Source organism: Alternaria metachromatica (genome assembly GCF_023757995.1).
Source record: "Alternaria metachromatica strain BMP 0045 chromosome Unknown scaffold_12, whole genome shotgun sequence".
Lineage (NCBI taxonomy): Eukaryota > Fungi > Ascomycota > Dothideomycetes > Pleosporales > Pleosporaceae > Alternaria > Alternaria metachromatica.
The window spans coordinates 241549-264082 of NW_026055503.1; the positions used below are offsets into that span (position 1 = coordinate 241549).

A 22534-nucleotide genomic window follows, 5' to 3' on the forward strand; every position below is an offset into this window, starting at 1 on the left:
GCCACGCCTACTAATGTTCCTCTCTATTAGTGACTTCGACGAGGATGTATCAGACAACGTCGATCAAGGTCATCTCGACAACTGGGCTTGAATCGCTTCCAGACCATAGCTCTTTCTGCACGCCGCTCCAATCTTGCTTTATGATGTTCGACAACGAGCTTTTCACCTGCAGCGTTGCGATCTGGGCCTGGTTCTGATCCAATTGAAACTTTGCTCGGATGATGTCGCGGACTTCCGTAACAGTTGCTGTTGGCCTGATCGTCATCCGGAGTTCCAGTATGATGTTGTCGATCAGCCCGGTTTCTGTTAACCACCCCGTAAGCTCTCGTTGCTTAGGTAAAAGGGAAATCATCTTCCAAGATACAAGGACCTCCAGGTTCGGCTTGGGCGGCTCGGATGTATTTGTTGCTTGGTCTGGGGCTTTGGCGGTCTTCTTTGTGTCGTCTCGCTCCCGCATCCAATGCGGGACGTGAGCTGTACTAGAACGGACCTCCTCGTCCCACTTGGCATTTTCGAACCTTTTGCTCCATACTTTGGGGCTCAATGACCACGAAAGACACAAGATCACGCTGAACGCGCGGCTGTATGGCTCTAGGTCGCTTTCTCCGTACTTGAGGTAGGGGCCGAAGCTCTGCACGCTCACGTCCGAACGGTCAAAAGCCGATGCTTGCCTTCCTGTCAGGGCCTTGAACGCGCTGACAGCCTTCTTCTCCTGCTCTTGGTCGAATGGTCATTGCCCAGAAGCAGCCCTCTCAACCTGTCTGTATAGCTGTTCGCATGCGAGGGCGGTTCGTTGAACGGCGTGGATACTGTCGATCTGCACTGGGTATACGTCGATGGGGCTTGCCTCCGACTTCATTCTATCCTCCCGGTCACGGATATACTCTAGTACATCCCTCTGGCGCACTTGGATTGTTCCGCGGTCGGTGTAAGAATTGGTATAGGCATTCAGCACTAGGCTGGACAGGATGAACTTGCGGAACTCGTCCCAGCGGCCGAACATGGCGTAGGAGCCGACCTGGCCTTCGCCTTTGTGTAATTGTACGAAGCTTTTCGGATCCGTTCCGGAAGCGAGAATATTGTCATTGCCGTCGTTTTTGCGTTTCCGAGCAATCTTGGGCTTCTTCTTGGCGGGCTGACTAGAAGTTGGTTCCTTTGGCGTGTCGGCTTTCTTCTTGGGGGCGGCGGCGGCGGGACAGCTCGGGGCCTTTGAGGTATCAGTGGACTGAATGATAACACCGAGACTTGCTTACCTGTGATGTTGCGGGCACTGCGAGCTACGTAAGGGCGTTGGACAGCGCGGTTGATGCTCAACTTGGTGATGTTAGCGGACCCAGCGTTAGGGTCGGAGTGAAGGAGAGTGCGTCAGGTTCTGCAGAACAAACAACACGCCACCTAGACTTTACTTGCACTCGAGGAAATCAAATCAGAATGACAGTAAATAGAAAGTAGCAGGGCCGAGGAGATTGGTGTAGGTGGTGGAGTTTGGCTCTGTCGCTGTGGTCGATATCGTGCTCTATCACTAGTGAGTGGGCGAGTGGCTCTAGTAACCTTGCGAGGTTGTATTGACATGTTGATATTGCTCCTTGAAAGTAGACACTTTTCATCCACAATTGAGCATAAGAGACGATCGTAAAACGTTGAAATGATGCTAGTAACAGGAAAACTACGCAATACTCGAGACATTGATATAAGTACATCCCAATGCAATCGCAACTGAATACGCCCCAGCAACTGCCATAGGCAGGGAGATTACCCAAACACCGACCCAAGCCTTCGGTAATGCTTCTAGATGGAGTTTTCCAAGGTTTTGAGAATGAGACAGATGCACAAGAGAATGACCTGGCGCCAGAACATCGCCAAATCGAAAAGAACAGAATGCAACTAGTGAGCAACGAGAAGCGAAAAAGTCGTTAAAAGCCCCAACGGTGGCGTCTCCAACCACCTAATGCCCCAATTAGCAAGAGGTACATCAACGCCAGACGCTCTTAGAATTAGGCATGAGGCTACCTCTGGACGAAGAACCACTAGTGATCCGTACAGGCGCTCGCGCATTCAAGCTGGGTGGTGCTTCCCGAGGTCTATCTTCACCGACGTTCGCCAAGGTAGTGCGCCTTACAGCGCTCTTCATTATGGGCGTAACCCGTGGGCTGAGTACGCTGTTCTTCCAGTCAGCCTCGTGGACAGACTTGACCATGCGACGTGCTGCACCCGCGGAGAGAAGGGAGTTCTCGTTGGGCGGGCTACCAATAGTCGCTGCTGTCGGACTACGACGACGATGCGCTCGGTTCACAGGTACAGATCCTCCGTTTGTGGAAGAACGACGCTTGATTGCGTGTCCGATTTGTCGCGCGTCTGATGGTGTCCATTTCTCTCCCTCTGAACTGGAGTGGCCGCTGTCTCCTTCTGGCGCAGGGCCCGACGTGGCGTTCTCTACATTGCTTAAGGATGAAGTCCGAGGGTTGTTGTAGATCTCGCGGAGAGGCGACGCACCATCGGAATCCGAGCCATAGGCGTTGTTGGAACGAGATGTGGGGGATCCGTCTGAACGCTTAGACAACGCGCCGACTGCAAAGCGCGATGAGCCCTTCAAATCTACAGAGGCTTTTGGTGGTGTAGGGATAGGTGAAGAGCCACCGCTTCCATCGTACTTTGGTATGGGGATGCCTGTCGAGTAAGTCGGTGCTGGCACTGGGGTGGAAGAATGTGTTGGCGTTCCTGCTAGGTGTTCTGGTGTTTTCTGGAATTCCGCAAGTGTACCATTCTCGGTGTCGTCCCTCCAGCGCACCCCTCGCTTCGTCTTTGATGGAGACTTCTTCTTCTTCATCGGCGAGAACTGAACGCTCTTCCGGGCTCCTGCCATCAACTTTCGGCGTGGTGATGACTTCATTGGCGATGATGTGAGATGCGGCGCATCTGCTAGTGTTGGCAAAGCAATTGGTCGCATGGGAGAGGGCTCCATGATGTTCACTGGCTTCCTCCTTTTTGGTGTGCCTCTGTGGCTTGGCTCGAAGAACTCCGTGACTGGCAGGCCACCGTCTGGCCGAATAACCTGCGAAGTCGCATTTGTACAAGAATTCATGATCTTCGTAAGCAGCTTCCTCGCCGCTTCGACTGCTTGAGCTTCATCCATTTGGGTGATCTGGCTTAGGATTGTGACGGTCTCGATGTGCGCCTGTACCAACACCTGGACGATGGCAGCTTCGCCGCCTTTTTCCATATCCAGCAGAGCATTGAGTTGTTCGCGATCCGCGTTGGCTTTGAGGAGCTCGTACTCTCTTGTAAGGTCGGCAGCATCATGGCCGTCAGCGTTGCCGTCAACCTCCGCCAGACCCTTCAGTCCAACATGCAGCGCTGTGTCCATTTTGCTCGTCCATACGGTACGCTCCAATCGCCTATGGCAATGTTGTCGCGTTTGTTCGAGTTCTGCGGATATTCCGACTGCGGTATCTCTCATTGCTGTAACTTGAGCGGGCATCTCCTCGTTTTCGCGAACATCCTTTACGTTATCGAATGCCGCGATCCATGCCGAAATCATCGAGATGCGCTTCTCGGCCAGCTTCAAGGTCTTTGACATATTCAACCGATCCCGACGGTCGGGCTCAGAGTCTGTATAAGCCTGGCGCAAGCGTACTACAGCGTCTCGCAAGATGCCATCCTTCTTCTCGCTCTGCTTCTGGAACTTGACCAAAGCGCTTCCTTCGAAATCCTTCTGCTTCTTCATCAACTCCTCAATCAAGTGTCTCTGCTCATCAATCTTGACAAGGTAGTCTTTTACGTGGCGGTTGACATTGTATACATTCTTGGTGACCTTGGTCTGGATGTTCTTCGCTCGGTTGGCGTACCGCAGGGTGTTCTGCGTCTCATCGAAATGCGCGCTTGACGGACTAACACAGACTATCATGACAGTTTTACAGTTTCCACCGAGAGAGAATTTGAGCAATCGCGTGAGTTTCGAGTTGCGGTATGGGATGTGGTTGCGCTTTCGGGGGTCACACAGGGCGTTGATACAGCTTCCCAGCGCGAGTAGGGATTTGTTGATGTTGGCACCCTCCGTCAAACGCTCTCCACGGTTCTTCGTAGCGCTCGCGCGCTCACTACCTGCCAAGTCGATGATGCTGAGGGTAGCCATTGTGTGGGGTTCGTTGACCGAGGCATTGCGGTCCTTGGAGGAGACGTTGATTTGGAGTACGGCGTGGGATCGGGAAGAGGTAGCGTTCGCTTCGGTAGGAGACATGGTTCGGTACTCGTTGCCGCGGACAATGATATCCATGACTTCTTGAACCTGTGGTTGTTAGACGCCTGTCGTGCAGTGTATCCATCCTACTTACACTCTGTGGTCGGTGGCTGGAAAGACCAGCGACAGATACAGCCTGGTTGGCATCCTCGCGGAGCATCAGGGGTTGTTTACTGCCACCCTCTACAAGCAAGTCGCGAATTGTCTCGTTATAGATCTCCAGGTAAGAGAGCGTGATCTCGGTGACCTTTTCGTCTTGAATGTCCTGGATCTTCTCAAACAGTTCTTGCATAGTCAAAAAGATTATGCCCGGCTGCTGTGATGTTCCACTGGAGGCATGTTAGTTCTCCTGTGAGTAACTAGCGGTGTACATGAACATACGTGATGGTATGCGTCTTTCCACAACCTGTGGCACCATACGCAAAGACAGTCGCATTGTATCCATCCAGCACACTGTCCAGCAGGGGCTTCGTCGTGGCTTCGTATACATCGCCCTGGGAGGTAGTGTCGTCGAAGACGCGGTCGAATGCGAATGTCTGGTCCTTGGATCGCTTGCCCTGAGGTCCTATTGTTGATCGTCCGAACCGCTGGACGGCGTTGTCTTCTGGAGGGTCGAAGATTCTGGTACTGGTCAGCCCTCATGCCTTGAAATGATACGTGACGTCTCATACAGGCACTTCTCGTCCATGACCTTGATGACAGGCCGGATGCCCTTGTGGAGCTTCGGCGCTGGCAAGCCCGCCAGCGAACCGTCTCCGAGGAACAGCGTTTGGTCATCGTTCCTCGTGACTTGGGCTGCCTCTCTGATAGTGAAAGGGCGGACTCGTACGGTGACGGAGATGGAAGACGCGCCCGCGGCGGCCATGATTGCGCCCAAGAAATGAAAAAAGCAGGTCAATCGCACTGCGCAGCCTCCTTTGAAAGCGTGGGGAACAGCCGCGAGCGAGGGTTTGGTGTTGCGGGCTGGAGTGCTCAATGACGATGTTCCAGCCGGAACTTCTGTTATGGGACGCACGGCCGCTGGTAAACAGACAGGGATCTAAATGCGGCAACCACGACCCTGCCGCCAAGAATGCCCTCTTATCCCCACAATTTCCGACGTGGCTGCGACACCACACGCCACATCACCTCTGTCCTGCCAACGGGCGCACCCGACTGTGTGCTACCTCGAATGCGAATGTTGCAGACCGTGTGATCCCAGAATAATACTACCATCACCCTCACTCTTTGGCAAGCCTTACTCGCTCGTGTCCCTGGTCCTGAAGTGCGTAAAGGGGCAAGTGGAGCATCACAGCATGTGGAGAGTGAAATGAGAGATGCGCATCTCATAAAAGGATTCAACTATCATGCAAACATCAAACATGCGTCCGGCATATCTTCGTAAATTCCATTCCCCGACTAACACCGCCTCCACCTCAAGTCCTCAACCCGCACCACCCATGGCCCATTCACACTAATCCAGCTGATCCAATGTCTCGGCCTACATCAACCGCAATCAGTTTCTACTGCTTGGGCGGTGTGCACTTCTGCCACTGCACGTACACGACTTGGGTGAATTTGAGATCGGTAGAGTCAGTGGTGAGGAGGCCAGTGGCGCTGGCGTTGCTGCTGGTTAGGCGGACCTGCGAGTTGATGTTGAGCATGCCGTTGGTGCCGCATGGCGCCCATACGACCGAGGTGCTGTCCGCCTCGTCGTGCTTGAGGTAGTCGCCGTTTGTTGGCCCGTCGAACTTGTACTCGGTCGAGGTCTATTTCGGGTATCAGCACATTTGGTCCACGCCATTGGAGCGTGGATAGATCTTACCTGAGCAGTGTCTCCGGAGAAGTAGTAGGTAGACTTGAGAGTGCCAGAGACACCCTTCTGGATGGCAGAGTAACCACGGTAGTCGGCAGACAGGATGGAGTACTGGAAGCCTCCTGGGTACTCAATGTCGACGTTCAGCTGGCAGTTCTTGCGCTGCTCCGTAACCGCGATGCCGGGGCCGATCGAGGCGATGTACGCGTCGAAGATGAGCGTCATGACAGTCCTGTCGCTGTTGATTTGGGAGCTCATGGTGCCTTGTGGGCAACCGGTTCCTCCATAGCTGACACCGCGGATCTTGACCTGTGTTGCGTAAGTTGATCGTCTCGTAAATCTCCATCTGTGCTTTTCGTACCTGACCGGGCGGTGGAGCGTCACCAAGCTCAACATTGGGGAACGCAGGGGCTGCTGCCGCGAGGGGAAGGAGAGCAAGGAGCCACTTCATGTTGATAGTTTGGAAAGACGGTCTTCGGAGAAGGCTAGATGTAGAGCTGATGATGTGGTAGATGAAACCGAGAGTAGAAGCTGGATGAGGATCATGGAAGGGAATATGCACCAGGTTATATACCAGTCCCTCGGCGCCAGCTCTTTACCTTTGATTGTCTTGACCACTGCCGCGGCAACACCATCTTGGGCGACATCTACAATCCGACCACGATAACAGCTGCCAAGTGCCAATGGCACTATCGAGTACGATTGGACCGGCGGGCCGCTCATGCTCATAGGTCCAGAATCGCAGAAGTTGCTCAGCTGAGTTCGTATTGTCCGCTTAGCTGAAGTATTGTTCCGTGTGGACACATCCTAAGCCAGCCTCCAGGCTAAGTGTCGGTATCTGGGGTATGCGATAGTCTCGTTCCGCCGTGCATCTCGCTTCCAGCTGCAGTCCTAACCCGAATCACAGCAACGGAGCATCTTCATTTGAGTTTTCCGGGCGCGAGGAGATTGAACCCTGGATCGTGGCGGCTCTTTGAATATCGTACGTCTGCGCCACTAGGTGGTGCAGTATGCGTGAAACTCTCGGCATCACCAATGCCAATGTCTTTTGGTGAGGTTTGCTGACATGCGAGTATCACGAATTCTTGCACAACTTGGTGGCGCCGTATGCAACCTACCCGGAAACCGAGTGCCGGTGGTACAGCTGCTGAAAGTAAAAGCACATCCATCGCGTGGGCATATAGATTCTCTTGATAGCGATACGAAACCCAGACTCGCGGTCAACGAGGTATACCGTGGCCGTTTCATATCAGATGATGGCTAGGGTACCAAAGTCTTTTTGCACAAGCGAGTCGATGTGGGTTTGAGCCGTTTCCTCGCATAGATTTTGGCCAGCCCAGTGGATGTAGATATGAAAGCGAGATGAGTCGAGCGTATTTGCCTGGGGTGCAGAACTCAGAATAGAAACGCCGGGCCTGGATGCTGGGTATAGACAGTCCACGAAGCTGACCGAGAAGCAAACAAGCTCATCCGGATATTGTCTTTCATCTATAGATCCTGTATGTAATGCAGCAACGGAACATGTGCGGAAGCGAAGACTGAAAATAGTTTCCCTGCCTGGAACGAGCGGCATAGTACTGCGAGGGTATCGTGGACGTCCAATTCTAAAGATCTAGAGAAGTGAGGAGTTCTTGGCGCGTAGATTAACCTTATATTAAAGCTTGTCGTTCCATCGGTGCTCGAGGCCCTGCCTTGATCAATTTTAGCGAACGCGATTTGCTGCCCTTGCAGATGTGAGGTCTAGAGATGCGTCTAAAAATAATCTTAGAAGAGTTAGTCAAGTGCATGCATCAAACAGCTGTTCGACGCACGTGGTGACTCGGAGCGACGCCACGACCAAGGATGCATCGTATGAGCCTAGATTCAACTACTGCCGGTTCAGCAACGCGGGATGTAGCCGGTGCAAGGCTTTCAGGCGAAATAGATTGAGAATTGATTACGCGCATCGTGTCAGGGTGATTCGACCAAAGTTGTCAGCCGGACCTGACCTGGAGGGTAGAACTATGGGACTGTCAGTTGAGCGCGAAAACAGCAAGCTGACTGTGTATGCTCGATACACGACATTCGTAAAGCTGTAGGTGCAACTCTGAGCTGAGAGGGCGTCCGGTACTACAAGAGGGGGAACGAAGAGGCCTCTTCATGACACTAACGCGAGTGTAATAGAATCCACGTTCCGGTCCCGCCGCTTATACGTCCCGTTTCACTACAGCCTACTGCGCAGTGTTTTCCCGAGAGCGCAGGATGGGTCCGTTGAGACATAGCCAAAACTTCCAAGAGCGCATCGTTCGGATAGGCAACGCTACATTCATGAATCAAGTAGCGAAGACGCAGGTTATCATGCAAAGAGCAGTGCTGGAGGATTCGAGCCTGTGTTGATGCCGAAAGGCTGCAGAGACATCGGCCGCGACTTGTCCGGGTAAAGACAAGTAGCGGGGCGGGCAGAACAGGCGGGACGCAATGCTCAACGGATAGCCCAGAGCATCAACGCGTTAAAGAAGGCGCGCGCTGCTGGTTAAAGAGTTCGCAGCGTAGGGAAGCGTGTGGTCAACAAGAGGTAGGAGTTGGGCGTTCCCACCTTCGCGAAGCAGCGACCCCGCCGCCACCCATGTGGCTGAAGCGTGGCCGTGGACCCTTCGATTTGTCACGCCAAATGATGGCATCATCGCCGCGGTCCGTTGCCCTTTTCCCAATCGAAGCGGCAAACTTGCGATACATAATAACTCACCAGCAAAGTAAACCTCTCCCTCTTATCATACACTTTACTACCACCAAACTGAAGCTCCTCACGCTCTTCATTTTGGTCATCACGTCTTACCTGTCCATGTCCTTTCTGACTAAATTCTTTCGCCCCTTCAGCAGTATGTCGAATGCGCCCGCGCAACCCATGAACGTGCCTTCGGGCGCGCAAACCGCCACTGTCGCTGCCGGATGTTTCTGGGGTGTCGAGCACATGTACCGGAGAGAGTACAAGGGAAAGGGCTTGTACGATGCGAGGGTTGGATACATCGGTGGTGACACAGACAACCCGGGGTACAGGGCGGTATGCAGCGGGCGCACTGGTCGTACGTATTCCTCGCTTCTTTTTCGCGCCACGAGGCGTGACGTGATCTCTGGCCATTAGCTGACTAGTAAACCAGATGCCGAAGCCCTCCAAGTCGTCTACGATCCCGAAAAAGTAACCTACCGTTCCCTCCTCGAATTCTTCTACAAGATGCACGATCCCACCACCTCCAACCGCCAAGGTCCAGACGTTGGCAGCCAATACCGATCCGCCATCTTTTACCACGATGCCGAGCAGGAGAAGATTGCGCGAGACGTTACCGACAAAGTGAACAAGCAGTGGTGGAAGGGAAGCGTCGCAACAGAGATCCTACCTGCAGGGAAATGGTGGGATGCGGAACAGTACCACCAATTGTACTTGGACCACAACCCGGGCGGCTACGAGTGCCCGAGCCACTTCTTGAGGAGTTTCCCGCCGCTTTCTGACTAAGTTGGGATAAGATATAATGCTATATATGCCTCCAATCTAGAATGACATGTCTCACGGCGAAAACACCTTGTTCCATTCGTGGTGATGCGTCTGAAAGCCTTGATGATTATGATGAGATATTCGTATATTTATGCTATCGGATATGTCTGTCTATGAAGGTGGCATGACCTCAAATGTCTGCGCAACCTCCTTCTCCCATGACAAGCGGTCCTTGCCAAAGATCTCCGCACCAGGCTTGAAGTTCTTGACACCTTCGTCCAACAATCCCGTCCTCAAGACAATGCTGTCGGGGCCGAGGGCCTCTTGCTCGTGGTACACGTGTGACGTGCAGTTCTTGCAGTAGAACTATCAAGACTCGTTAGTAAATGCCCTCTTCTCCACTTCCATGGGAAGTCCAGGGGGTGACATACGCAATGAACGCTCTTTCCAGAGTCACCCTTGTATGTGTATTTGCCTAGATCGTCGCCCTTGGTGATCTTGAGTGCTTTCTTGGGGATGATCTGATTGAGCGTGTAGGTGGAACCGGAGAGTTCTTTACAGGTGTTGCAGTGGCTAATCAGCTGTTAGCTCGAACCTGTAATGAATCGTTGCTGGAGGAACGGAATGGCATTGCTCACCATAGGATGTGTGCCTGCTGATCCTGCTGCAGGGTGGCAGTCCACTCTGTCTGCTTGCAATGGCAATGTCCCTTGAAGTCCGTCATGATGATCTGATTGGTCTCTTTGAATATCCGTATCGAGTTTAGATGTCAAAGTATGTAAGGGAGAATGGACAACAAGGTATTCGAGAAGCGGTAGACATTTATATAAAGCCTACCTTGGACCCAGCGCTCGTTGCTTAGCTGGATTCCCCGCCCCTCCACCCATTTAGCGTGGTCCCTCCCTCATGCGGTCTGGAAATGCCAGCGTATCGGCAGCTGTGTTCTGCATCCCAATGCGGGTATTTGTCAAAGAGTTGTTGCATTAGCGGCTCCATGGTACATGATATCAGGGATGACGTTCTATGCGCCCACGGTTCATCAGTCGGGACTTGACGCGTCGACGTGTCCGGCTCTTTGCTTCTGGGTCTATGCAAGTCCGGCAACTAAGGCCTTGCGCCATACTAGGCGGCTCAGGATTGTCTTCCCAAGATAGGAAGAGTAATGATTCGGATGTAGTGGTCGCTAGGGTCTGCATGAGGGGTAGCACCAGAGTCGCGTCGAGATCAACAACGAGAGCCGCAATGACGTAAGCGGGGCAGCTACCTCCTCTGGCACTGGCTGGAGACTGCATCCGATGAAATGATGTAGAAAGTGACGTAGTGAGATTTGGTCGGAATTCGAGTTCTGATGGTGATAGCGAAGGGTTTCGCGGGCTGTGGGTGGAAGGAAAGAGCCTCCCTTGACAGTTCCCACCTGGGCAGGCTGGCGCGATCAGGCGCGTAAATCTCGTGCTTTAGCGACCAACGCGCTGTCTCGTCATTTTACGCATGACACCCATTCAGATTCTGCATCGCAATCAAGCTGTTCTTCTGCGATACGATGCCCTAGCTTTTCTTTTATCTTAGCTGTGCTCTGGCAACGGCAGCAACGACGATATTGAATTACGACCAAGGGCGGATGGCATTTGTATGCGCCAGCGTGTACGCCTGAAAGACTTTCACTACACCCAGAATCAGTTGAAGTCGTCTCGGAATAACATGCTGACTCCAGCTGCCATCACTTCAACGCACGATACTATCGCAAAATCGTGATTGCTTAACCATACCTTCTGATGCGACTTTTCCGTCTCAGGTTTTTGACCAACGGACTGCGCCCAGGTGTGCGAAGCTTACTGCGTCTAGCTCGTAGCTTATTTCCCCGCATCTCAGCGAAGATCCAGGAGATCGTATACCTCATCTATTCCCGGACCGGAAAACCATATGGGCGGCTCGGCGTAACGCATGCCGAGCGCTCTATAGTACACGGAATGGTGTCGAAAATCTTCCAAGAACATGTAATAGGAAGGCACAACCTGCTGCATCTTGAGGAAGACTTGAGTCGGTACAACTATGCGTTGGCTTACACCTTTAGGGACCATTGTTACGTTGGCGACACTACCTTTGTATGCTCTTGCTGCAACCTGTTGGCGGGACACGGAATGCAGCGGACCTAGTGAAGCCGCATTTGCAGGTACCTATTCCATGAAATTCGCACTCACTCTTGCACTACTGATCAACCAGGGCCCTGGAACTCCAATATCTACGCCCCGTCATCGCGAACTGTCCGTCCTAGATCAGTATTTACCATCCGCGACCGTCATCCAGCAAGCTATCCGCGTCTCGTCGTCCTCCGTGGCAACGGGACGAATGTTATTTTCGATTTCGGTATCGAAGTCGGTGGCATCGCTTCTATCTCATACACCAGTAACGGGACCGGTGCTATCGGCCTCGCGTTTTCCGAAGCCTCGACATGGGTAGGTGAATGGTCTGATGCATCGAACGGGAAGTTTGCTGGTCGCGATGGAGCATTGTATGTCAACATCAGCACTACCGGCCCAGGCACGTACACGATGCCAGATGAGGTGATGCGAGGAGGTTTTCGGTATATGACGGCTTTCCTTGTCACGGACAGCGGTACTTACGTCAATGTCACGGATGTGCAGCTTGAGATAAGCTTCCAGCCTACGTGGTCGAACCTAGAAGCTTATCAAGGGTTTTTCGATTCCAACGATGAACTGCTGAATAGGATATGGTATGCAGGCGCATATACGCTCCAAACTAACGCCGTACCCACCAACACGGGACGTTGGGTCCCCATGCTTGCCGATGGGTGGGCCAACAATGGCACTCTGGGTCCAGGTGATACCATCATCGTTGATGGAGCGAAACGAGATCGTGCCGTATGGCCAGGCGATATGGGCATTGCTGTTCCTTCTACCTTTGTCAGCACCGGAGATCTCGACAGCGTTAAGAACGCACTGCAAGTCATGTTCGACTACCAGAATCCGGATGGTTCATTCCCTGAAGCTGGCCCGCCGCTTTTACAGCAAAACAGCGATACGTATCATATGTGGACAATGATCGGTACCTACAACTACATGCTATACACGGACGACGCAGCCTTTGTGCAGAGAAACTGGGCCAAGTACCAGAAAGCTATGGAGTACATATACGCCAAAGTCCAAGTCGAGACATCTGGTCTCCTTAACCAGACTGGGACCAGGGACTGGGCTCGCTGGCAAACTGGTTTCAACAACACGGAAGCAAATGTCATTCTATACCACACTCTGCAAACCGGTGCTAAACTCACTACATGGCTCAACGAAAGCAGTTCCAACAATTTAGCAGCAGCTTGGACGTCGCGCGCCACCGCCCTTCAAACAGCCATTCTCACCCACTGTTTCGACTCCACCTACGGCGCCTTCCGCGATAACGCCACCCTCACGACCCTCCACCCCCAAGACGCAAACAGTATGGCCATCCTCTTCGACCTTATCTCGCCCTCCTCCCAAACCGCCCAAGACATCTCCACAGCGCTCACAAAGAACTGGACGCCCATCGGCGCCGAAGCCCCCGAACTCCCCAGCAACATATCCCCCTTCATTTCCAGCTTCGAAATCCAAGCCCACTTCACCGTCACCAACCCAACAGGTACAACCCGTGCCCTCGAACTCATACGCCGAAGCTGGGGCTGGTATGCAAATCACCGCAACGGTACTGGTTCGACGGTTATAGAGGGGTATAGAACGAATGGAACGTTTGGGTATAGACAGGAGAGGGGGTATGGGTTTGATCCGAGTTATGTGAGTCATGCTCATGGATGGAGTTCGGGGCCTACGTCTGCGTTGACGGAGTTTGTGGTTGGGTTGAGGGTTGTTGAACCGGCGGGGAGGAAGTGGGTTATCGAGCCTAGGTTTGGGGATCTGATGAGGGCGCAGGCGGGCTTTGTTACGGGACTGGGGAAGTTTAGGGTGGGCTGGGAGAAGGATAAGAGTGGAGTTGGGTACGGAGTGGTGGTTGAGACGCCGGTGGGGACAAAGGGTGTAGTGAGGCTTCCGGTAGATGGGTTGGTTGGGAATGCGACGGTTGTAGTTGATGGGGAAGTGCTTGACAAGGAGCAGTATCGGGAAGAAGATGGACGTGTGGTGTTCGATTTTGAAGGAGGAGTATACAACATACGGGTTGGCATATAAGATTGAGCTTGGCAGGGCTGGGTGATGATTGAATTTATTCAGATGTCATCTTCAATCCACTTCCAGCAACTGGTATCGTCCACCATGCTTGTCTAACGCATCCTCCACCCTCTCCATGATGGCGAGGACCTTCTCCTCTTCCAGTCTCCTTCCGACAACTTGTACAGCCACGGGCAGACCGGCCATCTTCTCCGCATCGTATAGCTTGTACGCGCCTTGTGCGACCCCGTTCAATGTCTTGATGTTGAAGTCGGATGGCAGAGCGTCTTTGGCGGGATCGACGTGCGTTACGGGGATGATTCCAGAAGAGTAATCGAGCTTCATATAATTAGCGAGGGCACAGTAGTATTGGGAAAGAAGAAGACTTACCAGATTGAACATGAAAGTGTAACCGCAGCTGCTGACTGCATCATGCATGCCGCCATGAGGTACCGCAGGGGTCGCGTTGGGTGGAGTGAGCATGACATCCATGTTGGCCTCCTCAGACCACCATTGGTAGAAATTCTGCTTGTACGCCTCGCGCTTGCCAGCGAGCTGCCAGTACTCATGTGCCGACTTTGGGTGCCAGTCGCGTAGCAAGCCAGCCCAGATGTCGTCGCCTTTGACGTACTTGACGTACAGGTAGTGCGCGTACTTGATGAACTTAGGCAGGCGCATGTAGTAGACCAGTTGCGCTGCACCAAGATCATTCCACTCTCCCGTGCGGAAATGGCCCATGAACGTGTTGCCGCCGTCGCTGAGAAGAAGCTGCGATGCGAGCTTTAGAGCTTCGTACGGCGAAGGGGGCTCGACATCGAAGACTTCGTGGCCTTCGGCCTTGAGTGCTTCGACTGTTTGGTCCAGCGCGCGCGCACATGCTGGTGAAGGGTCTGCGACGTGATCGGTTCGCATGACACCTATGCGGAGCATTGGCTTCTCCCGGAACTCGGTCTCGATATCTTCTCTCCATTCTAGCGGATGGACAGTGTAGTCGTATTTCCAGGGCTTCATCTGGATGAAGCTTCGCGTAAAGTAGGTCAAGTCGTTCAATGTGCGCGCCATGGGACTGAAGACGGAAGGTATAGCTTCCTGACCCGACATGCTTGTGTTCATGCCGACTTTGGGCCATCGTCCCGTCGAGCATCGTATCGAGTAGCAGCCGGAGAAGTGTGCGGGAGCGCGGACCGAGCCAGCTACGTCCGATCCGATGCCAATGCGACTACCACCGAAGGCCAGCAACGCCGACTCTCCACCTGTTGAGCCGCCTGGCGAGTATTTGTCGTTGTGAGGGTTCTTGCATTGGCCCCAGACGTCGTTGGTGGATTCGAAGGATAGAAGCGTGGTAGGGAGGTTGGTCTTGACGAAAGGCACGGCGCCCGCGTCCTTCAATATCTTGACCATGACTCCATCTTCTGTCGCAGGCTTCCCGACATTCCTCGAATATCCGACCGAGATGTCAAAGCCCTTGACTTGTATAGAGTCCTTCAATGACACGGGAATACCGGCAAGCGGTCCCTTCAGATTCACCTCCTTCTCCGCCCATTCTTCGGCTTCCGGGAACAGTATCTCCGTGACGCAATTCGTCTTCTCCTGCGCCTTTATCGCGACTTTGCCGTACGTGCGCAGGATATCGACGGGGCTGGTGATTTGCTTGTGGACATCTTGGACGAGCTCCTGGATGGGCTTGCCGAGGATGGAGCGGTCTTGCGAGGATAGAGCGGACAGGTACGGCGTGGGGAGTGTCGCGATCTTGGAGGCGCGTTCCGACTGCTTGCGCTTGCTGGTGGTGGAGAGTCAGCTGGTGGCATTGGCCGAGGTGTGGGGTGTTGGAAGCTTGGGGCAGCTCACCAGTCGGCCTTGTGCTGTCTGTACTCCGAGAGACCCATCTTGAGGTTGCAATTAGGAGAAGGACGAGGTGTCCATGAAGTCGAGCTTCAGAAGAAGCTCTAAGACCCTCGGGAACGGTTATCAGTCACATGTCGCGTGAGAGCCGCGAGTATGCGTCTGGCTATCTGGGAGCTGTGTCGCCTGGACCTGCCGCATTCGAGCTGACCCGGGCTGGATGCGGGGAGCTCCTATCATCCTCCCTTTCCAACATCAGAGAAACAAACCCCATTTTCCGTGCTCGTACGCGACTTCTCGCGAAATCCTGACTACGAGATGGTCTTGATCGACTTGCACATATGCAGCATCGCGTAATTCGACCATAGGCACGGCGAGCGCTGTACTAAACCGTCCCACAGCCGCCCGGCACAACTCTTCAGCCTGGACGCCTCACTTCCAAAGTCTCCATTTCTTAACGCTCTTGACGCGGGCACCCATCTGAATCGCGCGTAAAGATCAGCTAACCAATGCTTACGAGATACCACCAATCCGCCAGCAGAGCATTGACGCATATCGTCGCGTTGTCCTCTCATCAGCACACGCGTTTCTTCCGCAACGCCATCACCAAAGCACAGAACCATTCCTTCAAACAATGTTTCCACCTTCCTCGCATCTGATTGAGCCTCAACACTTTCCCAGCTTAGCTCCCGCGCGCGAGGTAGGGCGGGAGGTCGATGTGGGACCGCGGAAGCTTGAACAACACCCGCAACAACACCTCCCACCCAGTCGATCTAGACGTCAAACTGTGGCTCCACATGCTTCAGGTACCGCGCAGATTCTACACACCTGAATGGCTTCCCCAGACTTGACGTTTAGGCTCGTCATGCTGTAAGCGCCTACGTGCATCAGTGCGGCAGCTCGGGCCATTTTATGAGATACCGCCGCTTCGCGCTCTCATTGGCTCCTCCAGCGACTACTCGAGATGCCATGAAACGACTGTGGTCCAGACACACCATGAGCAAGAATAGCAGCAATCTTGACTATGCCCTTTGCGATCTGTTGTTGAGATCGCAACCAACTCTTCGTTGTATAAGATGTGCTGGACGCAACGTCGTAGTAACTCATCACACACATCATCAACCAGCTCATCACAACTCACTTCCTTTTCGTCTTTTTTTCTCTGTTTCCTTATTTCCTTGTTTCCTCTCTGGGTCTCATTCATTCTTCACTTTCTACGAAATCACTCTCTCTTCTGCTGTGCAGACCGCTATCCATTCCTTGCTGCTTTAATCGCCTCGTCTGTCTACTTCGACATCGCATCCTCAGCCACATCCACTTTACAGCAACCAACCTCAATCCGCCAATATGCCTGTCCCCAGCTACAACGCCATGCCTTTGAGCAAGATGTTCCTTGGCGCCCGTGTTCTCCAGGCTATCTGCATGATCTTGGTCATTGGCATCTGCTCCAACTTCATCCAGATGATTGTCACAACCGGTGTTGAGCCACCCAAAGAGTTTGTCGGCACACTGAGCGTGGTATGTACTTTCCTCAACCACCACTGAACACTCCTAACATCACTAGACATGCATCGCTGCTCTCTACATTATGGTCAGCGTAGGCTACTACTGGTCGCAAGCCAACCTCGGCCTCCTCGTTATGACCGGTGTCGACTCTCTCCTTCTCATCGCCTTCATCGTCTGCGCAGTCACTCTCGGAAAGCCCATGTCATTCCTTAACTGCTACGTCATTGGCAAATCATCCGCCGAGATCGATGCCCAGTACGCCAACGCCTTCGTCACTGCGACGGTTGAGAACCTCAACAAGTCCACTTCCAGCTTGGGCCACTGGGCTGGTGTCACACGCAGCAACTGCTTCCAGGCCAAGACTGTCTGGGGTATGGCCATTGCTCTCTGGTAAGTTTTTACGCCACGCATCATGCCTGATAAATTACTAACACGACTCAGTGTACTCTTCACCGTCTCATGCGCTCTCCTGCCTACTCTCTGGTACAAGAACAACATGAAGAAGCCCGCCAAGACCGTCGAGGACGCCTAAACGCGAGGACCCTCACCGTCGAATATGTCGAGCCAACGCGACGACTCAGCAAAAAAGGAATGTCCTGTCAAGAGCGCTCTCTGCCAGTCTTCCACCCCCTCTATCCACCTATACTCATGTCTTTCCTTATCTTTTCTGTCAAAACTATAAAAATAGTCTGCATTGCGAGGGAGTTTGGAGTTGTCTTATGTTGTTTCTGTCTTCTTCTTCAGACATTGAATGTCTCTAATCCTAATGGATAGTTTTGGGCCTAGTCGCCTATACCAGAATCAATTACATGGACTTTATGTATCAAATGCTATCCTTTCCAGTCATTCCTCGAGCTGTGACTTCGATCACCAGCTGCCTGCTCGGTTACTCACCGCTGTCGTCATGTAACACGCATTTCTTTGTTCGATTTACGCACTGTTGCCAACGTCCTACATCACTGCCGTCCGCACGCTCCACCTTTTGGCAGTGCTTGATCATGTGGTTCCAAGACGCAAGGACTACTCTGTGGGTTTGGTAGCGCTTCTCAGTAAGATATCCTGAGTAGACGCCACCCTGCGGCGAAAAGCATCCCCGCTCGATGCCCACAAGCTTGTACTCAACTAACCTAGCGATGCGAGGTCCATGGAAAGCTCAAGCAAGAGAAAGCCAGCTCGAACTCCAGGCCAGTGCTTCGATGTAACACTCGACTCATCGATATCTCCAGCTGTTATGATGGACTCAGATATGACACGCAATGCTCTATGGAGTCATTCGTATACATCATCGCTTTCGAAAGTATAAAAGCTAGAGGATGAGCGCTCTTTTCTTCTTCCCCTACCAATAAGCTGTCAAACCCTTGAAGTTGTATCAGTACATCTTGTTCTCACCTACGCCTTCAAAGATAAGAACAAACTGCTGCCCGAACAAACGAGCGAAAAGCCCGAATTTCTCGTCAAGACCAAGATCCACGATCTGAAACATATCCCACAATGTGTATCGGCAATTACCACGTCTGCAACAACTTTCAGCCAGTGTCTGGAAGCTCCCGAAAGCTTTGCTTCAATCCAACCGAACCCCGTTCGTTCCACCCGACGGAGCCATGTTGGTCTTCGAAAAACAGATTCAATAATCACAGTCGCAATTACGTTCCAGATGGTTGGCAGTATGATAATTATGGTCTTTGCGATGATAAACAGAGGGAGTTCGGTGAGCCGGAGCCGGAATTCTTTAAATTCTATGGCACACCTCGACCTACAGGGCGACTTTGCCCTGACTGTCAAGCGGAAGCCGACGCAGCGGCGTCCAAGAAGAATGGAGGAGTGAAGAAGGAAGAAGATGAGGATGGCGATCAGAAAGGTGGTTGGGGTGATTCTGCGGCTGCACCGAGTGGTATCGCACTCAAGTGATAATGATATGGATGTCGAATTGGAAGCCTACGGGAGAGCTACAGCGGTATTACACTCATTACAAGGTATTGGTCGCATGGTCGGCTTAGATGATCATGCTCATTTATACAATCTAAGGTTTCTCTCGAACATGTTCTACTTTCCCTGTCTGCTGAGCCATATTCTAGCCACCTAGAAAGTCGTCTTGTTGTACTGATGTTTGCGAGGGCCAACAGTGTCAAAAGACGAAATCGATGAATGTGGGACGTAACTTGGAACGCAACGTACGCTAGAGAACGAGAAGGGAGCTTATTATGTTAATTTATGACATACCTAGGTAAGGTCAAATGAGCCAACAACTTCACTGATGTCATAGCATACAGTGTATGTCTTTCCTACCCACCATTTGAATGGGCAGCGGGTCTTCGACAGCGGTATTGCGGTGATTGAAGGTCATTCAAAATATCCGGTGGGTCCGAGAGTTGTACCCAGGTGATCCTGGACATGCCAGTCTGACAGGTCTTCATGTCAGACCAAACCCAGTGCATCTTGAAAGCATAATCCCAGTAGCCCCAAGGAACATAGGAACGACAGCCAAGTATATACCATGGGCATCTAGACTTGTCCGACGGAGATGCATACTTCCACCCCTTGCAAACCGATAGAAATCTCTGCAATCGCATTCGTTCTCGCAAGTTTCGAAATTACTGCATCGGGAAACGCCCGCAGGAGGCGTCCATCGTGTATCGGCGTTCAGCGAACAGGCGGAGGTGGTAAAAAGGAAAATTTGATGCCATCCCATCTGCACGGTTACCAAAGCTCCCTGTCCGCGGCTGACTCGCGCGTTCATTGGCTGTCGCAAGCAGCAAGCCTCACCAACGAGCTTCAGAGCATCCCGAGGTCGCGACTTCACGACGTGCGCGAACGTGAAGGATGACCGTAAGATCCAATGCAGATCGTCTAGTTGAGCGCATAGCCTCGATGTAAATGGCTCGCACGTGGTGAACTTCGTAATGGAAATCCTAAAAGCCGAGCATTTGGTGATCACGCGCGAACCAGCGCGTCGGATTGTCAGCGCCTTCATGCACCCGGCTGCAGGCCAGTTAGTCCCCGCTTTACGCCATTCGACGCCGTGCTTGTGTATATAGAACCCTGATTCCCATCTTTTCCAGTGCCACGGGAATATCCAACCGCGGACTTTGAGATCGCGGTTCTTGTTGAGGTAGTTTGGTTGGCCAATTGCTTCTCTGAGGGACCTGAGCTTTGTCGGTACGACGTCATCCTCGGATAATCTTTGAACGCGAGCCGGAGATCTTCAAGACCGCGACTTTTGCGATATTCTTGACACGACTTATTCATATTTTATTTTTCTGGAAAGGGGGGAGATATTAGCCCAGCATGTCGCTCACTCAACGAGTGACATCGATGGAGGAGCATGAGCCGTGGAGTAGAGAGGCGAGTCCGGACTCCAGGCACCGGAAGATGAGCTTCAACCCAGTCGGCACCTGGACCGAACAAACAGGCGAAGAGCCAACCATAGGCGCATTTGAAGTACCTAGGTGGAAAAGGCTGCGTATGTATCCCGGAACACAGCATGGGTGTATACAAGCTAACATCGCGTAGTCCAGGTCTTCTTCGCCGTTATCTACTGCCTCTTCGCCGCCGGTGTCGTCTTCGGTTACGCCGCGATAAAACCCGTACTCCTCGAGGAAGGTGTCTACAGAGACTACTGCACAAAAGAAGAGCTGGATCAAGATGTTCACGTCTGCTACGAACAGGAGCTCCGGCTCAACCTCATGTTTACGATCGCTGCCGTGTCTACGAATGTCGTCGCGCTTCCCGTCGGTACAATCCTCGATCGCTTCGGACCACGCGTGTGCGGAATAACTGGTGCGATATCCATAACGATTGGCGCATTGCTTTTCGCATTCGCGAAGGAATTGGCTTTCGACGCGTTTATCCCTGGATACTTATTCATGGCGCTGGGTGGACCATTTATCTTCATCTCGTCGTTCCAGCTCAGCAACACGTTTCCGCAATACTCTGGACTCATCCTGGCACTTTTGACTGGAGCTTTCGATACCTCGAGCGCGATCTTCTTGATGTACCGACTCATCTACCAAGGCACCGATGGCAATTTTTCGATCAAGAAGTTCTTCCTTATCTACCTTATCGTCCCGGCATTTATCCTCGCAGTCCAGATTCTGTTCATGCCATCAGTATCGTACAAGACAGTTGGTGAACTCGTTACTAGCGCGGAGGAGGAGCAAGTCATCCACGACTCGGACGACGAAATCGAAGATGCAGCGACTGTGCGAAGCCTGCAAGATGCGCGACGAGCACACCGCGACAGTATTGTCAGCGAAATTACGTCTTTGCTTGGCACGAAAGATGGTCAGAAGCAGGCACAAGAGGAAGACAAGAAGAAGAACATTTCAGGTGTATGGGGTGCGCTACACGGTCGCACCGCCAGCCAGCAGATCCGCACACCCTGGTTCATTCTCATCACGTTGTTCACTGTGCTGCAGATGACGCGTATCAACTACTTTGTTGCTACAATTCGGACGCAGTACACATATCTTTTCCATGACTATGAGAAGGCGGTCGAGATCAACAACTTCTTCGATGTTGCGCTTCCAGTTGGTGGTGTTTTGTCTGTACCGTTCATCGGTCTGCTTCTGGACAACACAAGCACTACTTTTACGATGGCGCTACTCGTCACTGTTGCTACCACAATTGGTGTGCTAGGCGTGATTCCGGAGACATGGGCCGCATACGCAAACATTGTCCTCTTCGTGCTTTACCGACCCTTGTACTACACTGCAGTTTCGTAAGTTGTCTAATCCTCCGCTCTCAAGCTCCTTGCTAACACTGCTACCAGCGACTACTCTGCCAAAGTCTTCGGTTTCGCCACCTTTGGAAAAGTCTACGGCCTCATCATCTGCCTCGCTGGTGTTCTCAACTTCTCGCAATCTGCTCTCGACGCCGCTACACACAAGACCTTCAAGAACGACCCTGTTCCTATCAACGTCATCTTGCTTAGCTTGGCATTGCTCGTCGGTCTAGCCCTTGTGGCCTTTGTATGGAGAAAGAGCCATAGAATCCAAAGGGAGAACATCGAAGAGGAGGCTGAGGAAGCAAGAGAGTCGCTTATGCCAGATGCTAGTGGAAGCCAAGGAGCGAATGGCTATGGGTCGATGAATGGAAGTGGGACTGTCAGTCCTAGTGAAGACAACAGGGGGAGACGACTGTGAGTCTGACATATGCAAATCGGTTACACAAAAATATCGACCCGCGCAACGATTTTCAGCTCAGTTCTGAGTCGTCTTTCTATTGGGATATCGGCATGGCGAGGCGTTCGGGAGCGTTTCGCTGGGCATTTGTGGAATTCAATGACGGCCCTGAAGACAGGTCGCATACTACTCTGTACAGAAGGCTGAATCAATCACGATAAATGGCGCTTCTATTGTAGGCACTTGCGATGTCACTGCTGACTGATTAACATAGCACTGCTTCTTCTGTATATAGGCAGATTGAGCCGCCATTACTACTGTTTTCAACAAAGTCACAACGATTGGCTGTTCTGTGTTGCTTCCAGACTAGCCTTGTGAATGCCCTACTATGGCTGGCTAGGTAAGCGGGATCAT

At 52.5% G+C, this 22534-nt stretch overlaps 9 protein-coding genes across 9 annotated transcripts; 4 read left to right on the forward strand and 5 right to left on the reverse strand.

Annotated features, from left to right (window-relative positions):
* Window positions 1-49: 49 nt before the first annotated feature.
* J4E83_005852 (uncharacterized protein) lies at window positions 50-1686 on the reverse strand (the record flags this gene model as incomplete). The annotated part of the gene is made up of 3 exons (XM_049332768.1): window positions 50-717; window positions 811-1207; window positions 1678-1686. 3 exons carry the CDS (start codon window positions 1684-1686, stop codon window positions 50-52), a joined length of 1074 nt encoding a protein of 357 aa, XP_049188010.1.
* A 286-nt stretch (window positions 1687-1972) lies between these two features.
* On the reverse strand, window positions 1973-5102 carry J4E83_005853 (uncharacterized protein; the record flags this gene model as incomplete). The annotated part of the gene is made up of 4 exons (XM_049332769.1): window positions 1973-4285; window positions 4332-4566; window positions 4619-4858; window positions 4909-5102. The coding sequence occupies 4 exons, from the start codon at window positions 5100-5102 to the stop codon at window positions 1973-1975; spliced, it is 2982 nt and encodes a 993-aa protein (XP_049188011.1).
* A 637-nt stretch (window positions 5103-5739) lies between these two features.
* J4E83_005854 (uncharacterized protein) lies at window positions 5740-6483 on the reverse strand (the record flags this gene model as incomplete). Its single annotated transcript, XM_049332770.1, has 3 exons — window positions 5740-5985; window positions 6042-6341; window positions 6394-6483. 3 exons carry the CDS (start codon window positions 6481-6483, stop codon window positions 5740-5742), a joined length of 636 nt encoding a protein of 211 aa, XP_049188012.1.
* Window positions 6484-8892: 2409 nt separating this feature from the next.
* On the forward strand, window positions 8893-9522 carry J4E83_005855 (uncharacterized protein; the record flags this gene model as incomplete). Its single annotated transcript, XM_049332771.1, has 2 exons — window positions 8893-9094; window positions 9170-9522. 2 exons carry the CDS (start codon window positions 8893-8895, stop codon window positions 9520-9522), a joined length of 555 nt encoding a protein of 184 aa, XP_049188013.1.
* A 150-nt stretch (window positions 9523-9672) lies between these two features.
* J4E83_005856 (uncharacterized protein) lies at window positions 9673-10225 on the reverse strand (the record flags this gene model as incomplete). The annotated part of the gene is made up of 3 exons (XM_049332772.1): window positions 9673-9867; window positions 9933-10074; window positions 10140-10225. The coding sequence occupies 3 exons, from the start codon at window positions 10223-10225 to the stop codon at window positions 9673-9675; spliced, it is 423 nt and encodes a 140-aa protein (XP_049188014.1).
* Window positions 10226-12296: 2071 nt separating this feature from the next.
* On the forward strand, window positions 12297-13673 carry J4E83_005857 (uncharacterized protein; the record flags this gene model as incomplete). The annotated part of the gene is made up of 1 exon (XM_049332773.1): window positions 12297-13673. The coding sequence occupies one exon, from the start codon at window positions 12297-12299 to the stop codon at window positions 13671-13673; it is 1377 nt and encodes a 458-aa protein (XP_049188015.1).
* A 51-nt stretch (window positions 13674-13724) lies between these two features.
* On the reverse strand, window positions 13725-15538 carry J4E83_005858 (uncharacterized protein; the record flags this gene model as incomplete). The annotated part of the gene is made up of 3 exons (XM_049332774.1): window positions 13725-13991; window positions 14043-15432; window positions 15501-15538. 3 exons carry the CDS (start codon window positions 15536-15538, stop codon window positions 13725-13727), a joined length of 1695 nt encoding a protein of 564 aa, XP_049188016.1.
* A 1303-nt stretch (window positions 15539-16841) lies between these two features.
* Window positions 16842-17532, forward strand: J4E83_005859 (uncharacterized protein; the record flags this gene model as incomplete). Its single annotated transcript, XM_049332775.1, has 3 exons — window positions 16842-17012; window positions 17059-17390; window positions 17442-17532. 3 exons carry the CDS (start codon window positions 16842-16844, stop codon window positions 17530-17532), a joined length of 594 nt encoding a protein of 197 aa, XP_049188017.1.
* A 2780-nt stretch (window positions 17533-20312) lies between these two features.
* J4E83_005860 (uncharacterized protein) lies at window positions 20313-22141 on the forward strand (the record flags this gene model as incomplete). The annotated part of the gene is made up of 3 exons (XM_049332776.1): window positions 20313-20460; window positions 20511-21717; window positions 21769-22141. The coding sequence occupies 3 exons, from the start codon at window positions 20313-20315 to the stop codon at window positions 22139-22141; spliced, it is 1728 nt and encodes a 575-aa protein (XP_049188018.1).
* Window positions 22142-22534: the final 393 nt, after the last annotated feature.